The 19,572-nt window shown below is 45.1% G+C and overlaps 1 protein-coding gene and 1 long non-coding RNA gene across 2 annotated transcripts; one reads left to right on the top strand and one right to left on the bottom strand.

Moving 5' to 3' along the window:
* Positions 1-100: 100 nt before the first annotated feature.
* On the bottom strand, positions 101-14,795 carry Kif22 (kinesin family member 22). The gene is made up of 14 exons (XM_034504058.2): positions 14,680-14,795; positions 8,930-9,116; positions 6,731-6,858; positions 6,489-6,643; positions 6,102-6,311; positions 5,795-6,025; positions 5,509-5,662; positions 5,252-5,387; positions 3,704-3,872; positions 1,685-1,850; positions 1,293-1,354; positions 463-675; positions 324-383; positions 101-229 (listed from the first exon to the last, which is right to left on the bottom strand). Exons 1-14 carry the CDS (start codon positions 14,735-14,737, stop codon positions 182-184), a joined length of 1,977 nt encoding a protein of 658 aa, XP_034359949.1. The 5' UTR covers positions 14,738-14,795; the 3' UTR covers positions 101-181.
* A 53-nt stretch (positions 14,796-14,848) lies between these two features.
* On the top strand, positions 14,849-19,268 carry LOC143444049 (uncharacterized). The gene is made up of 3 exons (XR_013113575.1): positions 14,849-14,931; positions 16,120-16,236; positions 19,128-19,268. It is a non-coding gene; the product is annotated as an uncharacterized LOC143444049 (long non-coding RNA).
* Positions 19,269-19,572: the final 304 nt, after the last annotated feature.

Consider the following 19,572-nt stretch of genomic DNA (forward strand, 5'->3'; position numbering starts at 1 on the left):
AAAGATGGCGCTTACGTGGATGTCCCGCAGAGCTTGGTCCTGACCCCCAAGGTAGTTATGGGCCCTCACCCCAGCCCTATCATCAAAAATCAGGCTCAAGCACGGAATAAAAACTGTATTTACACAACATGTCACTATACAAGGATTTTTAAAAGAAAAAGGTAGTGTCAAGAGCTGGCAGTCAAGAGGGACCACTGTGCTGGCTGGCAGCCAAGCTCAAGAGATTCGCCTGTAAAGAAGAGGAAAGTGCGTTAATGAAGCAGCCAGGCTGGGATCGGGGTACTACATGCAGACCGGTAGAGAAAGGGCAAAGGTGGTCTTACCTTCAGGAAAGACTCCACCTGCTTCCCAGAGATGCCTTCCACCTGTTCCAAGTCCTCCACCTAGTGGGACAGCAACAGTAGGAAGGAGGTGGACAAAGTACCAGGACAGCCCACTGCACCTGTCTCCCTAGGTTGTTACCTCATTAAAGGGGCCATGGAGCTCCCTCCAGCCCACGATCAGCTGGGCCTTCTTCTGGCCAATGCGCTGCAGGCTGCGCAGATCCCGAGCTGAACCTTCATTTAGCAGATCCAATAATTTTTGGCGTCCATGTGCCAGTAACTCTGGACTAATCTGTACCTCCCAGTAGTCCTCATCCTTTTCCACAGCTTCTGACTCATGTGATTGCTCCAGCTATGAGGTAACAGAAATGGCAGTAAAAGCCAGTGGATGACTGCCATGATCAGGCAGAGAACCCACCCTCTGCAGCCTTTCCCTTCTGGTCACTAATTTGTCGTGCTTGCACAGTTACTAGCTCCTTTCTCAGTTGCTCTGAAGAATGAGTGTACGCAATCAATCCTGACTAGGGGGAAGTATAATTCCGTGGTAGAGACTTGCTTACCATGCTTGAGGACTGGGGTTCAGTTTCCAGTACAGGGGGAAAACAGGGAAAATAAAAAAAACCATGTGGAGAAAACAGTAAGCATATACTTATGTCTTTACAGCTTGAGCAGTTCTACCAATGTTGTGTGAAGAAAATTATTTTAATTATTTAATTCTTAAATACTGTCCATTTCCCTAATTAGGCTCTACAGTTCTTTTCCCTAATTAGGCTCTACAGTTCTTAGAAGGCAGGGGCCAGCCACGTTAGATCCAGTCAGTAGCCAATCCAGACACAAGAGGCATCAAGAAGAAAAGAGTGGTAGATATACTCTAGGAGACACATCCATACCTTCCCCTTCCCCCCAAAAGTTCTTTAAGGCACCATCATATGCAAAAGGTTCCCAGCTGGAAAATGGGGTGGAGCTCACCTTCCTTTTGTGGCCTTTCTTCAGGAGGTGGATCTTGTTTGAGGACTCTGCCTGCTTCTGAACTGAAAGTAATTTGGAACTGGTCAGGGCACAGGTGACCTCCTTCCCTCCCTCCCTCCCTAGTAACTATGTGGTGCTTCTCCCATTTCAGATTTCCCTAGCTCCCTCCAACCATAAGCTTTTGTTTTTGCCTTTTGTTTGTTTTTTTGAGGCAAGGTCTTTATAACCAAGGCTAACCTTGAACTCATGGTAATCCTTCTGCCTCACCCTCCTGAGTGGTACCAAATCCAGCCAATACCCCACTGTCTACAACACCCTAGGACAAGCATCCAGGGCTTCTTCAGACCCAGTTGGTAGATGAGTGACATGTCTTTTCCTGGAACTAAACTTACTCCGTTGCAGGGGCATCACGACAGCCTTTTTCACGGGCTTTGCCACTGTGCCACTACAAGAGGAAGTGGGCTGGAGAACTGTGGGAGTGTTTTCTTTTTCCTGTGGATCCAGTGCCTCCTGGGCCAGCACCTTGGCTTCCAGTTCTTTTTGCTTCATCTTAAGCCTCTGTTGGAAAGAATCATGAAGAGATGTGATTTAGTCCCAAAGCAGTGGATTAGGAAGGTGAGAGATTAGCAGGTCCCAGAAGACAGAGACAAGATCAGTAGGAGAATTGAGGAGACAGAATTCAAAATAATATAACTAAGGGAGGTCTAGTGATCAGAGGGCCACCTAGAGACAGAATGAGTCTTTTTTTGAGACAGGGTTTCTTTGTGTAGCCCTGGCTGTCCTGGAACTCACTCTGAAGACCAGGCTGGCCTTGAACTCAGAAATCCGCCTGCCTCTGCCTCCCAAGTGCTGGAATTAAAGGTGTGTGACACCACCGCCCGGCCCAGAATGAGTCTTTAAGCAAGGTATTCAATGTCAGGAACCCTGGCTGTCCTGGAACTCACTCTATAGACCAGGCTGGCCTCAAAGTCAAGAGATCCACCTTCAGAGTGATCTGCCTTCAGAGTGCTGGGATTAAAGGTGCATACTACCACCTCTCTGAATGTGAGGTTTTATGAAATACATTTTTAAAAAGATTTTTAAAAATTATGTATACAGCATTATGCATGCATAGGCACCAGATCTCATTATAGACGTTTATCACGCAGTTGCTGAAAATTGTACTTAGGACTTCTGGGAGAACAACCAGTGCTCTTAACCTCTGAGCCATCTCTCCAGCCCTAGATACATATATATTTTTTTTTTAAAGATAAGGTCTTGGGGCTGGAGAGATGGCTCAGTGATTAAGAGCACCAACTGCTCTTCCAGAGGTCCTGAGTTCAATTCCCAGCAACCACATGGTGGCTCACAACTGTCTGTAATGGGATCCGATGCCCTCTTCTGGTGTGTCTGAAGACAGCAACAGTGTACTCATATACATAAAATAAACCTTTAAAACAAAACAAAACAAAAAACCAGAAATCCAGCTGCCTCTGTCTCCAGGGTCTTGGGATTAAAGGCATGGGCTATCCTGGTCAGCATCATATTAAAAAAAAAAAAAAAAAGTCTCACGATGTAGCCACAGCTGGCCTAGAACTTAGTATGTAGATTGGTCCAACCTTGAATTCACAAAAAGAGAGCTGCCTGCCTACTTAGGCAGGTTATATATTTTTATTTATGTGCCTGGTGCCCTGTAGGTCAGAAGACAGTGTTGGGTCTGGAAATGGAGTTACAGGCAGTCATGAACTGCCATGTAGTTGCTAGAAATTGAGTCAGCGTTCTTAACTGCTGAGTCATGTCTCTAGCCTCTGGTAATATATTTACTATTTTGTGTATGTATGCATGTCTGTGTATGTACCCAAAGACCTCAGAGAGGCCTTGGCTCCCTGAAGCTGGATGTTGCCTGATGTGGGTGCTGGCAGTTGAATTAGGGTTCTCTAACCAGAACAACATGGGCTCTTAACCACTAAGTCATTTCTCTACCCTCAGATAATGTATTTTTAATTTCGATTTCTTCCCCCTGTTATCTGACCTCAGTTGTCTCTTTGGCTTCAGTCATGTTAAGTGTATTCAAGCAGGGGCTAGAGAGATGGCTCAGTAGCTAAGTACACTGTTCTTCCAGAGAACCCAGGTTTGATTCCACCAATTTGGCAGCTCATAACAATCTCTTAACTCTAGACCCAGGGTATCTGACACCCTTTTCTGACCTCCATGGGCTTTGCACACATGTGGTTCACAGTCATAAAGGTTAGTATAAAACCGATATACATAAAAATCTTAAACACCAAACAAAATATTCAATCAGAAGACAGAAGACACCCAGAACTAGATGAAAGCTGAATTCTAGATCAGCATCCACCCTCTCTTGTCCGAACATACTAGGAATGCTTCCTAAAGCTGGTTGGAATATTCAGCCACCTTCTCAGATTTACCTCAATCTCCAAGTTCTTTTCCTCCACTGTCTTAATGAGTACCATTCGCTCTCGCTTTGGAGTATTCAGTAGAGGTGTCCCTTGGCTTCCCTGGGAACCCAGCAAACGTTCCATACTCAGGAGGCTCTCCAACATGGCTGGATCCATATTGCTTAGCTTCTGTAAGAGGCTGAGTTAAAAAAAAGGTTACCTTATCATCATCAGCAGCAGGACTACCCTTGTCACACCTTAGCTTGTCATATTTGCTTCAGGATCCTGATGGAAACTCAAACAGTTATCCAGTCTCTGACTATAGTGAAGTAAACTCTCAGGGATACCAGAATATCAGATAGGAAGCTGTTAATATGCACTGGATACCACACATTAGGGACCTACAATACTGCCCTGTCCTAGAGGTACTTGTGATAAGGGAGAAAGGGAGGGGGTGCTGGGAAGATAACTCAGCTGTTAAACACTTGCCATGTAAACAAGGGGCTTGGAAGTTGGATCCTTAGAGCCCATAATAAATGCCAAGTGGGTGTGGCAGACTGCCTATTACTCCAGTCTCAGAGGGAGACCTAGGATGGCCCAAGCAAGCAAGCAAGCAGTCTATGGATACTAGCCACAGCAGGAAATTCTGGGTTTTGTTGAGACCTTAACCTCAGTGAATAAGGTACAAGAGTGACTGAGGCAGATTGTCAGCTTCAACCTCAAGCATCCATATATGTATGCACAAATACACATGCATACCACAAACAAGAGGATACGGTAAGAGCTGAGGGTTTGGACATTTGGAAAGCAAGCAGGGAAAGCTTCACAGAAGAGGTCCTCGTGAGCAGGAAAGCTACTAAAGACCTAAAATGAGAAGCCACCTTGCCTTTATCTAGTGGGCTGTATACAGAAGAGTCTTGTTCCAGCAGAGTCCTGGCTGTCTGAGCACAGTAATTCCTATTAGTCATACACCATTCTGCCTGGAACCTTCACCCTCACCTCTGGTGAAAACTGTCTTTTCAAAGTGAAAATGCCACTTTCCCAATAACACCCAGTGACATTATGCTACACTGAGCTAGCTCCTCAAAGACAAAGGCCATGTCCTGTTCTTCATGCTCAAACCTTATGAGAACAGCATAAGTATAGAGCAAACAGTAGAAATAATTTTCCCTAGCTTTCACAGAACAAGCCATTCTTTTTTTGGGAGTTGGGTAGAGAGGAGCTTAGAGACAGGGTTTCACTGTGTAGCTCTGGCTGTTTTTAGACTTGCTTTGTAGACCAGGCTGGCCTCAAACTTAGATATCCACTGCCTCTGCCTCCCAAGTGCTGGATTAAAGGCGTGCGCCACCACTGCTGGGCACCTTTCTTTTCTAATGAGCTTCCTGGCTTTAAAAACTTAGGTTCTCCATCTCCTAAAATCGAATCTTCAAGGACAGGCCTGAGCTTGCCTTTGTCCAGAGTGCCAACTTGGTTGGCCCCTTGGTGAGTTTAGAATGACCTTCGCTCAAGGATTTGACAGGCTAAACCCAGTATTACCTACAGCTATTCTAGATTCTGCAGGGAAGACCTGACTCTCACCTTAGTTTCTGAGAGGCAGATGCTGGAGCTGCTATAGACTCAGGGCTCCCAGTTGACTCTTCTTCAGGGCCTTTGGCTTTCTTTGCCTCTGATGGGCCTAGCAGTTCTTTCTGAGACAGCTTAACAGGTGCCAAGGCTGAGAAGATTAATGAGATATAAAGAAGAATCAGAGTGGTCGGCTTCAGTGCTAGTGCTTCGTGGTTTTGGCAAATTCCCCATTTGTCCTGGCCATTCCACCTGCCTTCCCCAGTTCTCACCATGAGGCTGTAGACTCTCATTGGTGAAAGGCCGGTTAATCACCTCCTTGGACCTAGCAGTGAAGTTCAATGCTGAGATTGTATCCAGGTAGAAACGCCTTTCAGGAGCAATGTTGGCAATGAGGATGCTGTGAGCTGAGCCTCCCAGAGAGTCCTGAGGGGTGAGAATTCAAGTACGGGTCAGATTCCCATTCCTATTCCTTGACAACGATGCCCCTACCCTAACCTTCTTCTGTCCCTAACCGCCTTCTCCTATCCCTTTTGACCCAACATGGGTGGACATGACCTGCAGCAGACGAGTGAGCTTGCTGTCTCTGTATGGTATGCGAGGGAGACCCTGGTTTAATGCATCCACTACTTTGCCCAATACAAAGAGGGAGGTGTTGATGGCTCCACTCTCTTTGAGCCGAATGCCCTGGTTGCCTGTGCGACGGTTGTCCTCTGAACCAGCCAAATCAATAAGATAGAGTTTTCCTTCCCGCTGGCGAAATGGAGTCAAACGTTCACGCTGATCTACCTGGGGGAAGAGCAAGAGACCCAGACTCAGTCCACATTTCAGGGGTTCCCCAGGCCTTTCTGTCAGCGGGCCTTACCTTGACCAAGAGCACTGCGTGACTACGGGAAGAGCGCTGGTTAAGCCGGGTAGCTCCTACAACTCGATTTCTACTGGCTGGAAGGAAGTGCTGCTCAAAGTCGGAGAAGCTTGTGATGGGCTTCTGTGTGAGGCCTGGAATCAGGATGTTCCCTCGACAGTCTTCTCGGATCACTAGGTCTCCTGATGCAGGATCCAAGAGGTCTAATACCTATTTGAGCAGTGACAGTAAGCCCATTTCTCCATAACCAGGGTGTCTGTTTCATGAGGATTAAGATCCTTTTCTCTACTAGATTGTTAGGGTTCTTCCATTTGCTACCCCAACACCTCGCTACTAGAGGAGAGCTTCATGGTCATTCTAGAAGGCCCTGTTACTTTGCCACCTCACCTTTTCCTGGTAGATCTCTAAATAGGACATAACAACAGAAATGTCCCATGGCCGGCCCTCAGCACTCTCTTCCCTTGTTAATTGCAGGAGGTCCATGAGAGCCCGAGGAATCACTCCAGGCTGCTCTGGGCTGCCCAGCATTGTGTGTGTCTTCCCTGGGGAAAGAGCAGAGAAAGGTATGAAGGTTCCCCCTGAACTTTCCTAGCTCTTCCTCATGTATAGTTCTCTCCTGGCTCTCTCACCTGCCCCAGTAGGCCCATAGGCAAGCACACTGGCATTCTGCCCTTCCAGCAAATGCCTTAGGATGGGCTGTACTGAACCTACATAGACGTCCTGCTGAGTGCTCTTCTCTCCATAGAAGGCATCAAACCTGTAGGTAGAGAAGGTATTAGGAGGATGTTCTGTTGACGCCCTCACCTAGACAATGCTGGCTTCAAAGGCTCTATCCCATTTTTTTTTTTTTTTTTTTTTGACAAAAACCTTAAAAGTATCCCTGAAAAATCTACCATATCCAATCACTGTACTGATGTTAGGAAAACAACTCCATCTCATATTGCAATCTGGTTGCCCAGATACCCATATTCTGCAATGATTCAGGAAACAAGGACGAGAACACATTAGAAGGAATAAATGATTCTGCTGGCAAAAGGAAGTGCTGCCAAGCAGGACACAGAAGCAAGATGTAGTGCTTTGTGGAGGGAAGCCTAAGCTCAGGAAATAAGTCCTGGGACTGACATAAATGACCGCCTCCCCCAGTAAAAAGGGCTCCTGAGAGTTGCTTGCTCTCAGACCAGCAGAGCAGTCTGGCGAAACAGTCCAGTTGAGCTACTTGGAAGAAGCTCACTGCCTGCAGGCTGTGCAGTGTGCTCCAGGATTCCATCTTTGGGAGCTGTCACCCATGCTGGGGTGGGCTTTGGTGACAGAGCTGTCTTTGAGTCATTTCTGTGCCTGTAAACCCATATTTCTGTAAGTAACCCCAATAAAACTTATTGGGTCACCAAGTTGGATATTGGTGGTATCCTTATTTTGGTCTGTGGTTTGCTCCTGTCCTGTGGTAAGTAGACATTTGTTTATATCTCCCCAGTAATGTGTCACACAACATGGTGTGAAAGGGCTTTCCCATATTTGTCTTGAGGTAGCACTGTAACAGGGTAGATAAAAGGTTGGTCTTCAGTACATGCTGACAAGACAAAGAAGCCTGAGAGGAACAGAAGCCTAGTTATTAAGGGATTAGAACAGAAGTAAACTAACTTTCTATAAAGAAAGCCAGGCGGTGGTGGCGCACGCCTTTAATCCCAGCACTTGGGAGGCAGAGGCAGGCCAGCCTGGTCTACAGAGTGAGGTCTAGGACAGCCAGGGCTACACAGAGAAACCCTGTCTCGAAAAACCAAAAAAAAAAAAAAAAAAAAAAAAAAAAAAAAACCAAAAAAAAAAAAAACCCCCAACCAACCAAACAAAAAACAAACAAACAAACAAACTTTCTATAAAGAAGCAAGCAATAAATATTTTAGATTTTGTGAACACGACCCCTTAATTCTAAGGCTAGTTAAACAGCTACTGCTATATAAACAAATAATAAAACTTTATTTACAGGGCTGGAGAGATAGCTCAGCAGTTAAGAGCACTGACTGCTCTTCCAGAGGTCCTGAGTTTAAGTCCCAGCAACTACATGGTGGCTCACAACCATCTGTAATGGGTTCTGGTGCCCTCTTCTGGTGTGTCTGAAGACAGCGAGAGTGTAATTTTTATATATATATATCCACCTGCCTCTGCCTCCCAAGTGCTGGGACTAAAGGCGTGCACCACCACCGCCCGGCTCACATGTATAAAATAAATGCAAAACAAACAAACAAACAAAAAACCCAAAAAACAACAAAAACTTTATTTACAGAAAAGTCTTCTGTGCTGGGCATGTCAGCACTACACCTGGGATTCCAGCATTTAGGAGGTAAGTCAAGAGAATCAGGAGTTCAAGGCCAGCCTGGACTTTATGAGACCTTGTTTCAAAAGAACAAAATCCAAACAAACAAAAAAAATAAACCAACCAAATGAAAGACTCCTGGTTGGATCTGACCTGCATGTAGTCTGTGGTTTACAGTCTTGTGTAGTTTCCCTCTTGTGTGCCATTCCCAAATCTGCATGGTCTTCTCTGGTTGGCTGCCAGGTCTGCTTTCCTGCCTTTCCCCTGTATTTTCTAGAAGCTATCTGGGGCTACATTGCTCCTTCTTCCCTTTGTCCCAATTTGCAAGATTGATAACCAGTTCAACTTCTAGTCTCTCTCCACAGTACTCACCTCACACCATTAACATCTGAATAACCAAAGGAAGGGTTGAGAACAAAGCTTTGCCCAGCAAGGAACAGGATCCTGAGAGACAGATCTCAGAAACTCTGTGAAAGTAACAAATACACAGGCCTAGATGGAGGAGCAGCCTGAACCTTACTGATATTTGAGAGTCTCCTGGTATTTCCTCCAGTTAGCCACTTCAAGAGAGCAGCTGTCTATGGCTCGTACACAGGGGGGCTCCTTTGCTTCTCCATCCATAAACGGGCGCAGTCGTACTGCCACCCTTACTCGAGCTAGAGGTGGGCGCCGGCCACTCCCTCCCTTGCTTACACAGCGACCAGGACCTGGAAGAGACCAGTTTTAGGTGTTAAAATTTGGAGAAACACAAAGAAATGGTAACCAACTTTGCTAGAAGGTCCAAGGGTGCCTCTTACTTAAGCAGAAGCTCTTTTCATCACGGTTGTTATGGTTTGAATATGGTTGGCCCAGGGAGTGGCACTATTAAGAGATGTGGCCCTGTTGGAGTAGGTGTGTCACTGTGGATGTGGGCTTTAAGACCCTCATCCTAGCTGCCTGAAAGTCAGTATTCTGCTAGCAGCCTTCAGATGAACATGTAGAACTCTCAGCTCCTCCTGCACCAAGCCTCCTTGAATGCTGCCATGCTCCTGCCTTGATAATAGACTGAACCTCTGAACCTATAAGCCAGCCCCAATTAAATGTTGTCCTTATAAGACTTGCCTTGGTCATGGTGTCTGTTGTTAACAGGCAAATCTTATAAGACCAACATTTAATTGGGACTGGCTTATAGGTTCAGACATTCAGTCCATTATCATCAAGGCAGGAACATGGCAGCATCAAAGCAGGCATGGGGCTGGAGGAGCTGAGAGTTGCACCTCTTGTTCCAAAGGCAGCAAGCAGAAGACTGGCTTCCAGACAGCTTGGATGAGGGTCTTAAAGCTCACATCCACAATGACACACTACCTCCAACAAGGCCACACCTACTCTGACAAGGTCACACCTCTAAATAGTGCCACTCTCTGGGCCAAGCATATACAAACCATCACAGTTGTGCTGTGGGTTTCTCCCAAGGTAAGCCAGTTCCTTCTCTGCTCTCTGTAAGTAGGGTAGGTGGACACAAGGCACAAAGCAGAATTCTTCAACTGTGATTGATACACACATACACACATACACACACACACACACACACACACACACACACACACACACACACACACGTAGCATGGAAAATTTTGTTCAAATCTGTAAACACATAAGTCTCTGAATGAATTTGGGATTGTCTTTCTAACAAAGTTTCAGACAGTGCTGGGCCCCACTGTGAACTGCCAATCACAGGAATGCCCCAAGGACTAAGACTTCCTCTCTCTCTCTCTCTCTCTCTCTCTCTCTCTCTCTCTCTCTCTCTCTCTCTCTCTCTCTCCCTCTCCCTCTCCCTCTCCCTCTCCCTCCCTCCCTTCTAAGACTTTACATCTGACAATGACAAAACCAAGTGAGGGCTGGAGCGATGGCTCAGTGGTTAAAAGTACTTGTAGCTTTGACCCAGGTTAGGTTCACCTCGAAAGCCAGGCCAGGAGAACTGTCTTGAGTTTGAGGCCAATTTCCTTTTTCAGCCTCTATGGGCACCCACACACACATGTACACACACATACACACACACCTATTAAAAACAGAAAAAGTCATGGGTTTTACTGAAATGACTTGATCATTTAAATACTAAAGACAAACAAGACAAAGGTACAGACATATAACTCTTATCTGACAAACTCTTCAGTTCTTTCTGGTAATTCAGTCATGGGAAAAAGATCCTAATTTTTTTTTTTTTTTAATTGTCAAAAAACACAAAAGATTTTTTAAAAACCCTCTATTTTTTTAATTTTTATTTTTTGTTTATGATATATGTATGTTTGAATGAGTGCATGCCTCCCCTATGGAGATGCCCACTAAGGCTAGAATTGAGTGACGTCCTGTCCTCTGGAGCTAGGAGTATAGAAGATTGTGAACAGCCCAATGCAGGTGCTCAGAACCAACTCAGGTTCTTTGGAAAGCAGCAAGAAATTTATAGATGAGCCTTCCCTCCAGCCCCAAGCCTCTATTTACAGTAGGGGAAATAAAAAGATCTTCCAAGGAAAATAATAATCTATCTTACCTTGGAAAGTATCATAACAAATTCAAAGAGATTCAAGCCTGGATTGCTTTAGTCTAAAATTATGTTTTGGTTTGATCTTTCTTTCGAGATCATAAGAGACCCCTATACTCCTAGATCCAGTAGGCACTCAGTCCCTTAGTCTGACTCCTGACTTCCTAATGAAATTCAAAATTCAGCACTCTTATGACAGTTTCCCCACCACCCACTTCCCTGATTATCTTACTAGTTTTCCTGATTATTCCTTAGCTTAACAACAGTCTTAATTAAACCTTTCACCCTATGTTCCATCCTGTCAACTTCTGTAGTATTAGCATTTTGATTTGTATAGTTCTGTTTCGAGGCTGTCATGCTGCAGGCTGTTCAACATATATCCACTAAACCCCGGCAGCATTCTTTATTCACCTCCAAGTTGTAATGAGCAAAATGTCTCCAGACACTTCCACATGCTCGCTGGGGTCCGAGTGCTGTCCCTAGGTGAGATGGCTCAGATTCCCTTCACAGTCACAGTTACCTGCCCTCTTGGCACCAATTATCTTTTGTTCCTTTTTAAAATATCATCTTCAAACTGATGACTCCTCTTTTTTTTTTTTGGTTTTTAGAGACAGGGTTTCTCCATGTAGCCCTGGCTGTCCTGGAACTCACTCTGTAGACCAGGCTGGCCTCGAACTCAGAAATCCACCTGCCTCTGCCTCCCAAGTGCTGGGATTAAAGGCGTGCACCACCACTGCCTGGCCTGATAACTCCTCTTTAGCACCTTCATCTCAAAGAGCTGTCTCTGACTGGCAGCTCTCCCTTCCGAGCTCCCGTCTAGCTTCTTTTGGATGGTTCTCAGGTACCTCAAATTCCACCTATACTAAACTGACCCCTCCCTATCTCTCTGCAACAGTTTCCTCACTTTGCTAACACCTACAAATAGCTCAGACCCCCAAGTAAGAATGTTTAACTGTTTTCTTCTTCCACACAGTCATCAATACCTGTCAGCTCTTTTTACTTTAAAATTTATTTAATATTATGTATGTGCCACCGTGCTGGCTAGTTTTATATCAACTTGATATAAGCTAGAGTCACCTGAAAGGTGGGAATCTCAGTTGAGCAAATGCTTTCATAAGAGCAAGCTGTAGGGCATTTTCTTAACTAGTGATTGATGTGGGTGGTGCTATCCCCGGGTTGGCAGTCCTGGGGTCTTGTTTTTTGTTTTGTTTTTCTTTTTTTTTTTTAAAAAGATTTATGTATTTATTGTATGTGAACACAATGTTGCTGACTTCAGACATACCAGAAGACGGCATCAGATCCCATTACAGATGGTTGTGAGCCACCATGTGGTTACGGGGAATTGAACTCAGAACCTCTGGAAAAGCAGTCAGTGTTCTTAACAGCTGAGCCATCTCTCTAGCCCCTAGTCCTGGGGTCTTGTAAGAAAGCAAGCTGAGCAGACCATGATGAATAGCCAGTAAACACCATCCCTCCATGGTCTCTGCATCAGAGTCCTGGTTGCAACCCTGCTTGTGTTCCTGTCTTGAATTCCTTCAGTGATGGATTAAAATGTGGAAGTATAAGCCACATAAACCCATCCCTCTCAACTTGTTTTTTGGTTCCTGTGTTTCATGACAGCAATGATAACCCTAAGAGAACCTCACATCCCTGATGCCCATGTAAGCCAGAAGAGAGCATCAGATCTTCCAAAACTGGAGTTACAGATGGTTGTGAGCCACCATGTGGGTGCTGAGAACCCAACCAGGATTCTCTGGAAGAGCATCTCAGCTGCTGAGCCATCTCTCTGGCCTTTGCTCTATCTTTTTAAATATTTGTTTTTGTTTTTTGAGAGAGGCTGGCCCTGAGCTCCCAATTCTGTTATCTTGGCCTTCTGTGTGTGAGGATCACACCAGTGGTAGGTTTTAACTCTTCTGTTTGTGTACACTCACACCTATATGCTAATGCATGTGGGCATGGAGGCCAAAGATCAAACTTTAGTGTTCCTCAACTGGGGTGAAACTCAGTCCTCACACTTCCATGACGAATGCTGTCAGGCTGAGCTGTCCTCCCGCCCACTCCTCTCTATTACAATGAGAAAGATGAGTCACCACAGTTTTGACCTCCTTTACAGGTAAATAATGCTTGTTCTTTTTTGATATTTTCAAGGTCAAGTAAAAGCCTGCCCAACCTTTGAGCCCACTTTAACTACCATTTTCATATCTTTTTATATGTTTTGCCTGCCTGCATGGAGATGCACTAGGCACTCAGTCCCTCGGTCTGAGTCCTGACTTCCTAGCAGACTTGCTGAATTTTGGTATGTGCACCTTGTCCAAGCTTGAGGAACCTGACACAGTTACTAGAATCCCAGAGAGTTGTGAACCACCATGAGGGTGCTGGGAACTAGCTCCTCTGGAAGTTCAACCCTAACTATCATTTCTCTCCCCCCCCCCTTTGGTTTTTTGAGACAGGGTTTCTTTCTGTAGCCCTGCCTGTCCTGGAACTGACTTTGTAGACCAGGCTGGCCTTGAACTCAGAGATCCACCTGCCTCTGCCTCCTGGGATTAAAGGTGTGCGCCACCACTCCAACTATCATTTTCCTAACAAAGAGTTTTCAAAATGCCTAAAGGTTTGTTTCAGATTCTACACTACAAGTCTATCCCTATCTTCCAATGTATGTCATCATATTACATTCGTTTATGAGACTATTTGAAAACGATTGTAACCTCTAGGAAAGGAGCAATCGCCATTCAGCACTTTAATGCTTACTACATACCAAACACACCGGGTCTCACTCTGTATCCCGGCATAATCATCAAGGGCAGCGGCATTACAGTGTAACTACTGAGTGTGAATTTACACTCCCAATATTTACAAGTTGTGTTATCTTGAAGAAGCTTTTTATCCCACCTATGTCTGCTTCCTCTTGTCAAAAAACAAGTACAGGGGGCTGGTGAGCCTTAGAAATTAAGAGTGCCTACTATTTTCCTAGAGGTTCTGAGTTTGGTTCCCGGGGTCCACTTCCGGTGGCTCACAACTGCTAGTAACTCCAGCTTTAGAGGACCCAACACTCTCTTCTGGCCTCTGAGGGGATCCATACATAGGTGGCACACACTGATAAAAATAAAGCCTTTTCTTAAAGATAGGGCATTAACAGTAATGACCTCAGAGCTCGGTACAAACATCAAAAGGTTCGTCACAAAATGCTTGCAGCACTGCCTGGGACGAGGCTTTCTCCTAAAGGTCTGCCTCCCCCAGAGCCAAACAGGCCAGAATTCGGCCTAAAGAAAGAGGAAGGACACGCACATACAAATCGTCTTAGGCAAGATTTTGAATCTCCTGGCAGCCTTTTCAACATGAAAACAGCATCCAGTTCCAAGGCTAGGGGGAAAGGATTTTCCTTTGCCGTGTGATCTCACACAAGCCGCTGAGAACAAGCCTTTAGCCGGAGTGGGAGCTCTGGACAGCCAGCCAGACACCGCGTCTCTTCACTGCTCAGTCTTTACCGATGGGTGGCTGCCCGGCCTTACAGACGACACAAACTGAAGCGCACACTTTAGCGAGCAGGCTCTGGACAGGAGCTGGAGCCCCGGCAGGGTCTCAAACCCGTCTCCACTGCCGAAGGCAGCGAGTAGAGGACAGGATGCTGCGGCGCCCACCCCCACGCCCTCCAGCCGGCGTCCCCTCGCCCTTCCGCCCCGCCTGGATTTTCCGGGACAACCGCTACTTCGTAAGCCTCACACAGCGGTGCCCCCTCCTCCCGGCCCGCGTACCTGAGGTGGCCGACGCCATCTCCCGCCGCGGCGGCCTCGTCTTAGCACTAACGTTCATAGTCCTCCCGTCTTCGGCCGCTTCTCTATTTTGAATTGCCCGGGCCCTGCCTCTCTCTCAGATTCGACCAATCACGGCTACTTACCGCCGGAAGTTTCCGTTCTAACTCACCGTAATTCGACCGTCTCGGGCTCGCTTCCGGTCTCGAAAGCAAAAATTCCCAGGGATGGGACCTTGGAGTCTGTCACTAAGTGGTGAGTGCCTGAGGATGGAATTGGAGAAGTGCAGACTTTTGCCCTACTTTTCCTTCTCAGCTACGAATCGGAAAGCACTTGATTGATTCTATATTCAAAGTTCCCAGCTCTGAATACAATGTTTGCCTTTTGGAGCAGACAAAATCTCTTTGTATCCCTGGTTGTCCTGGTGTGACAAGTCAAACGTTCCTCTTTGAACTTGACACCCCTCCCCCCCCTTTTTTTTTTTTACTGTGGGAAAGTTAGTCCCACCCTGTTCTAGAATCTTGGGATGAAATGTCCCCACCTAATTGCATACTTTTAGCTTTTGTTAAATTGCTTGCTTTCCTCTGCCCTGCAACTGCTAACCAGGATGTAGTTTTTCTGTGCTCTTTGCCTTTAAAAGCTTCTGTCAAATGCAGTTGAGACTGCTTTACAAGGAGTTTCTTCCCAGGAATTCGCTAGCGACTTAATACAGATTGACAAATCTCACTTTGGTCACGATGAGTGGTCTTTGGGTCTCTATCTAAAAACACTGGAACTCACTATGCAGACCAGGCTAGCCTTGAACTCACAAAGATTTGCAGCCTCTGCCCTGGGAGCTGTAACACCTTTCCATCTAACAGGAAGGACAACAGGGAGACAGAGTATCTTTATGTAGCCCTGGCTGTCCCAGAACTATGTAGTCTAAACTGGACTCAAACTCACAGAGACCGGTCTGTCTCTGCCTTCCTAGTGCTGGGATTAAAGACAAGAATCAAAGTTGTGTGTCACTACACCCAGCTAAATTCAAAGATATTGACTGGCACAGTTCTAGATGAGACCACATTTCACACAATCAAGAACTGATTGGTCACGGTCTAGTGACTTAGGTTAACTTCATTACCATGGAAACTGGACTGTGACATTTTGGTTATTACTTCTGAATTCTTAGAAGGAAACTTTCAGTTTGATAATGTAAAAACTTTGCACCACTCTGAATTTTTTGTTGTTGGTGTTATTTGTTTATTTATTTATTTAGAGACAAAGTCTCTCTAGGTGTCCCTGGTTGTCCTCGAACTTACTATCTAGACCAGGCTAACCTTGATCTCACAGAGATCCCCCTTTCTCTGTTTCTAATTCTTCTATTAAAGGCATGTACCATCATACACAGCTATCAGACAAATTGTTAAAAAAATTTAACAACATTTTTAAAAACAAATTTTCCAGGGATGGAGAGATTGCTTAGTGGTTACGAGCACTGACTGATCTTCCAGAGGTCCTGAGTTCAATTCCCAGAAACCACATGGTGACTCACAACCATCTGTAATGGAATCTGATCTTCGGGTATGTCTGAAGACAGCTACAGTATACTCATATAAATAGAATAAATAAATCTTTTTTAAAAACCACAAAATTTCCAGAATCTTCAGCTTCTTCTATCTTCCTGCTTCATTGTGCTTATGTTTTTTATTGTCCCATAACTGACTTTTTCTTTCTCAGCACTCAGCCAGATATTTATTGAAGGCAAAGCACACAAAGAGATCATCAGATGGGGAGGGGGCCCAGAGTTTTTGTCCCCACGAACTGACTTTTTGTCTGACATTCTAGAACCAAACATATGCTGCAAATATTTCCTCACTCCCCAGTCATTCCTAAATCAACTACAGCGTAGCTTCAGCTTTCTGAAATTCCCAGGAACTCTGTCTAAATGAATGACCTTCTGGTAGCTAAGGATGGGAGCGGAGTTCATCAATGGAGTTCATTAGCCACTCCATTAAGTGTCGTTTCCTGCTCTGTGCATCATTCCTCATTTCCATTACTTCCTAAACCCTGCATTCTCCTCTCGCTGGCACCAAACAGCAAGTGTCAGGAGTCTCAAGCCCTACCGCAGCCTTCTCTTACTTTACACATACATAGTTTCCCATCACCGGGATGCTGTTATTTATACACGAATGATCCATGAATCTACACCAGCTTTGGTCCTAAATCCAGCCATTTGTAACAGTGCACATGAACTTGGAGATTATGCTCAATGGAATTTGTCAGGCCAAAAAAGGACCCAAAGTACCTCATTTCATTTACATATGGAATCTAAAAATGTTGGATTCATGGGAGTAGAAATAGAATGACAGTTCTCAGAGGCTAAAGGAGGGGGTGGCTGAGGAAAGGACAGATGCTGATCCAAGTTGACAAAACTTCTGTTTGACAGGAGAGAAATGAGAGCCCTGGTACACAGAACAATCTGGGTAATAATAGTATACCACGCACCCCAGAACTGCTAAAGGAGTACTTGTATGTGTGTGTTTGAGATGCATCTTGCTGTGTGTTGATGGGTGGATTGGCACTTTTCTGTGTAGACCAGGCCAGCATCAAAATTGAGGCAACGCCCCCCCCCACCCCCCCGTGTATTTGAGTTATAGCTGTGGACCACCAGGCTCAGCTTTTGTTTCTGTTGTTTTGTTTTTCAAGACAAGAGTTTTTCTGTGTAAACCTGGCTGTCCTGGAACTGTGTAGACCAGGCTGGCCTCAAATCTGCTTGTCTCTGCTGGGATTTAAGACAAGCACCATCACCCACCCAGCCTCACCCCTCTTTTTTTCCGAGGGGGAGGAGCAGGGTCCTGTAGTGAGAATTCTGGAATTTTGGTTCCTTGAAAAACACAGGCCAGGCGGTGGTGGTGGCACACGCCTTTAATCCCAGCACTTGGGAGGCAGAGGCAGGCGGATTTCTGAGTTCGAGGCCAGCTTGGTCTACAGAGTGAGTTCCAGGACAGCCAGGGCTACACAGAGAAACCCTGAAACCCTGTCTCGGGAAAAAAAAAAAAGAAAAGAAAAAGAAAAACAGAAATATTGTGAGAATGTGTTTTCATTTTAATGCCAGGTGTGGGGTATGGGCTGCTTTGGACTGTCTGCAGCAGCTGATGGTGATTTGCCTCGTGCTCTAGCAGAGGTGTGGTTTTGCCAGCTGCAAATAATTTCTGTGATTGTGTGACTTTTGGAATTCTGGGAACTTTTCAGAATGTACATAAATACTAGGGCCCCAAGAGGCGGGGTTGGTGCTTATTGATCTTTTAGGGAGGTTTGTTAGTAGATGTAGTCAAAGAAGAAGCAAAAGGAAAGAAATTAGATTCATGGATTTTTCTAATTCCTCTTTCCCCTATATCCTTGTCTCTCTCCTATCTAGTGTTATGAAACGGTGTGTGTGTCTGTATGACTGTGTGTGTCTGTGTGTGTAAAAGGTAGGAGAAAAAAGAACCCACAAAATAGCAAATTCCAGCTACATGTTCTCACTCAGTACCCCCAGGCTGATGGGGTCTTACTGTGTAAGTCAGAGTGGCCTCACATTCTAAGCAATTCCCCTGCCTTAGCCTCCTAATGCTAGTATTACAGGTTTGAGCCATTACCCATAGCAAAAGAATAGATTTTAAGTGTTTTCACCACACAAAATAGTACACAAGCATAGATTTGCTCTTTTAATCATTCCACACTGAAGCATATATCAAAGCATTATGTTGTACTGCATATAAGGGCTTTTTTTTTAATCTCTCAATGTAAAAACTGCCTTTTTTTTTTTTTTTTTTTTTTTTTTTTTGGCTTTTTTTGGCTTTTTTCTTTGCTTTCTCAAGACAGAGCCTCATTATGTGGCTCTGACTATCCTGAAACTCACTATGAAGACCAGGCTGGCCTCAAACTTGGAAATAAGTGCTTGCCTCTGCCTCCTGAGTGCTAGGATTAAAGACATATACCACTTTTAAAAACATACCTGGCACTTTAAAAAACAAACAAACAAACAAACAAAAAAAACCCTCAAGGTTCTATATAGTCCAGGCTGGTTTTGAACTCTGTGTAGCTGAGGATAACCCCTGAGCTCCCAAGCTACCAAGTGCTGGGAATAGAGGCATATACCACCACAGCTGGGAATAGAGGCATATACCACCACAGCTGGGAATAGAGGCATATACCACCACAGCTGGGAATAGAGGCATATGCCACCACAGCTGGGAATAGAGGCATATACCACCACCACAGCTGGGAATAGAGGCATATACCACCACAGCTGGTTGGGCTTGCTTTATTATGTACACAAAGTACAAAGCTTATTTTCAAGAAATATTTTGTTGTTGCAAGATTATTTAAAGATTATCAGGCGAACCATTTTATTTATCAAACAGTATGTTGTCATTTAAGTTATTTAAAAATTATTTTGTTTTTATTTATGTATATGCCTCCCTGTGTAGATTCATGCACATGAATGCAGGTGCCTGCAGACGCCAGAAGAGGGTGTCAGATACCATGGAACTGGAGTTACAGGTGGTTGTGGACCTTCTGATGTGGATACTGGGATCTGAACCAGGTCCTCTGGAAGAGCAGTATATGCTCTCAACTACTGAGCCATTTCTCCGTCCCCAAGTCAAGTCATCTTCTTAACAGTATACAATCAGTGTATTAAAAGCTATATGGTTCTGTCAGTACTGTACACAGTAACCCCTGAGCTGTATTAATAAAGATGTTGTTTGTAGGATAAAGCTTATTTATTTCATTATTATTATATTGGGTGTGGGGTGTTGGGATAAGATTTCTCTGTGTGGCTCTGGCTATCCTGGAACTCACTCTGTAGACCAGGCTGGCCTTGATCTCAGAGATTCACCTGCCTCTGCCTCCCGAGTGCTGGGATTAAAGGTG

This window comes from Arvicanthis niloticus, chromosome 1, assembly GCF_011762505.2.
Source record: "Arvicanthis niloticus isolate mArvNil1 chromosome 1, mArvNil1.pat.X, whole genome shotgun sequence".
NCBI lineage: Eukaryota > Metazoa > Chordata > Mammalia > Rodentia > Muridae > Arvicanthis > Arvicanthis niloticus.

Bases quoted from the DNA above. Each gene is read 5' to 3' on its own strand.
- Kif22 (XM_034504058.2), bottom strand. From the start codon at position 14,737: ATGAACGTTAGTGCTAAGACGAGGCCGCCGCGGCGGGAGATGGCGTCG. The intron at 6,644-6,730 runs GTGAGAGAGCCA...CTCTTTCCCCAG, and splicing joins CTATGGGCCTACTGGGGCAG to GGAAGACACACACAATGCTG. The intron at 1,355-1,684 runs GTAAGTTTAGTT...AATTACTTTCAG, and splicing joins CGTGATGCCCCTGCAACGGA to TTCAGAAGCAGGCAGAGTCC.